Raw genomic sequence first — 2,645 nt, 5'->3', positions numbered from 1 at the left:
AAACTCCATGAGACCAGTAACGGGACAAACTGATACCCTGTACCTCCTTGATGTGATGCAATGGGAAGGATGCAACACCACCTGGGTATTAATCTCCAAAAATGCATAACCTGAATCTAATTACGAGAACTAGAAACAGACAAATCCAAGTGTGGGACACAAAAGCTCTGACATGTACTCTTAAATATCAACACCATGAGAATCAAACAAACCAAAAGATAGAGGAGCTGTTCAGATTAAAGGAGAATAAAGATTATAAATTTAGGCCGGGCACAGTAGCTCACGCCTGTAATCCCAACACTTTGGGAGGCCGAGGCAGGTGGATCACCTGGGGTCAGGAGTTCGAGACCAGCCTGGCCAACATGGCGAAACCCCATCTCTACTAAAAATACAAAAATTAGCTGGGCATGGTGGTGGGTGCCTGAAGTCCCAGCTACTTGGGAGGCCGAGGCAGGAGAATCGCTTGAACTCAGGAGGCGGAGGTTGCAGTGAGATGAGATCATGCCATTTCACTCCACCCTGGGCAACAAGAGCAAAACTCTGTCTCAAAATTAAAAAAAAAAAAAAGAATGTATCTGTATATCAAAGTAATAACAGACGCGTGCCACCATGCCCAGCTAATTTTTGTATTTTTTTTTAGTAGAGATGGGGTTTTGCCATGTTGGCCAGGCTGGTCTCGAACTCCTGACTCCAGGTGATCCACCTGCCTCAGCCTCCCAAAATTCTAGGATTACAGACGTGAGCCACCTCTCCCGGCCTAGTGAATGATTCTTGATTGGATAGTGGACCCTCCCCCACCAAAAAGGGGAAATTTGAAAGTGGATGTATGTTCGTGCTTCTCCAACTTCGTTGTGCATATGCATCTCTAGTGGAGATCTTGTTGAAAATTAGTTTCTGGTTCAGTACATCTGGGCTGGGGCCTGAGGCTCTGCATTTCTAACAAGCTCCCAGGTGATTGTTGGGAGCCAGTAAATTCCTTGCATGTGATCATGATACTGTAGTTCTGTAAGAGAATGTCCTTGTTCTTGGGAGATGCATACTGAAGTATTTAGGGGTAAAATATCATGATGAGTACAACTAGTTTTCATTTGGTTTGCCAGAAAAAAAAAAAATGCTTGTATATATTTAGGGAACATGAAGAAGAAACAAAATGTGCAGGTTAAGATTGCCAGTCCTGGCCCAGCACAGTGGCTCACGCCTGTAATCCCAACACTTTGGGAGGCTGAGGCAGGCAGATCATGAGGTCAGGAGATCGAGACCATCCTGGCGAACGTGGTGAAACCCCATCCCTACTAAAAGTACAAAAATTACCTGGGTATGGTGGCATATGCCTGGAGTCCCTGCTACTCAGGAGGCTGAGGCAGGAGAATCTCTTGAACCCGGGAGGCGGAGGTTGCAATGAGCCAAGATTGCACCACTGCACTCCAGCCTGGCGACAGAGCGAGACTCCGTCTCAAGAAAAAATAAAAATAAAAAATTGACAGTCCTAATTAATCTAGGTCTTTTCTGTGTATTTTCAAAGGAATGAAGACATTGAGCTGATTCTCTCAGAAAATAGTTTTTCAAGTCCTGAGATGCTGCGATCTCGATATTTAATGTATCCTGGCTGGTAAGTATCATCATTGAAAAATAACTAAGATTTTTTTGTAAACCCAATGATTGATTTATTTATAGAAAAAAAAGGGAGAAGGTGAAAATACCAGATGTGCTCTGCAAGGATGACACATGGCAGCTGGCACGGCCCGCATGTCCAGCAGCTACTGGCCTTGCCAGGAGCCCAGTGCTTCACCTCTTAGGCTCCAAACTGGAAGCCTTCTCAGATATTTCAATTTAGGGAGTCATCCTGTAGGCAATAAGCACCACTGTGCCCTGTGTTCCTCCAGCACCTACTGAGGGCAAAGTGGCTGGCACAGAACCAAGAAGCTATAACTTTCCCAGGTGAGACTTGCTTCTGGCAATACCGTCAGTCCTCTAGGGTTCCCATCTCCTGGGTTCCCTGCTCATATGGCCCAGGGAATGTTCTCTGTAGGATGCTGCACAGCCTGTGGACCTCTCCAGAGAAGAAGAGGACAAAGGAGAGAATGTGCATAGTTACTGTAATCATACTAATACAAACATACTGAAGCATTTACTGTGTGTGCTAGCTGTTGTTCTAAGACTCCACTCTCTACATGGCAGCTCCTAGCCACATGGCTATTTAATGAAATGTAAATTAATAAAAATCAAAATTTATAATTCAGTCTTTCAGCCACATAGCCACATTTCAAGTGCTCCATAGCTTCCTGTGGCTAGCAACTACCATGTCCAGTAGTGCAGATCTAGAACATTTCCATTACCCCAGAAAGCTCTGTTGAATAGTGCTGTTGTGAGGGCCTTGTTTGTGTTGTCTCATTTACACCAATCCTGTGAAGTGGATTCCATTATTTTATCATTTTACAGATAAGGTACCGGGGCAGCAAAGAGTTAATGACTTGACAATTTACAGCTAGTAAATGAAAGAACTGGATTTCAAACCCAGGTTGAATGGCTCAGTGCTTTTTCTCTTAGGCATCGTGCTACACTTATTCCTGTATAGAATGGACAGTTTGTTTCTGCTATGTTGAAGGTTTAGGGGAAGACCATTGTTAAAGCTTGGCCAGAATTAA

General features: G+C 44.2%; 1 protein-coding gene across 3 annotated transcripts in view; it reads left to right on the top strand.

Moving 5' to 3' along the window:
* LOC105535703 (chromosome unknown open reading frame, human C20orf194) overlaps positions 1-2,645 on the top strand; it is a 155,632-nt gene that overhangs the window by 130,475 nt on the left and 22,512 nt on the right. For all 3 annotated transcript variants that reach the window (XM_011974901.1, XM_011974913.1, XM_011974907.1), the window contains one exon: positions 1,523-1,609. In XM_011974901.1, the coding sequence (XP_011830291.1) occupies positions 1,523-1,609 (87 nt within the window). The remainder of the gene's footprint in view (positions 1-1,522; positions 1,610-2,645) is intronic.

Source organism: Mandrillus leucophaeus, unplaced genomic scaffold (genome assembly GCF_000951045.1).
Source record: "Mandrillus leucophaeus isolate KB7577 unplaced genomic scaffold, Mleu.le_1.0 Scaffold101, whole genome shotgun sequence".
Classification (NCBI taxonomy): domain Eukaryota; kingdom Metazoa; phylum Chordata; class Mammalia; order Primates; family Cercopithecidae; genus Mandrillus; species Mandrillus leucophaeus.
Note: the sequence above shows the minus strand (reverse complement) of the source record. Positions and strands in the feature narration are given on the sequence as shown.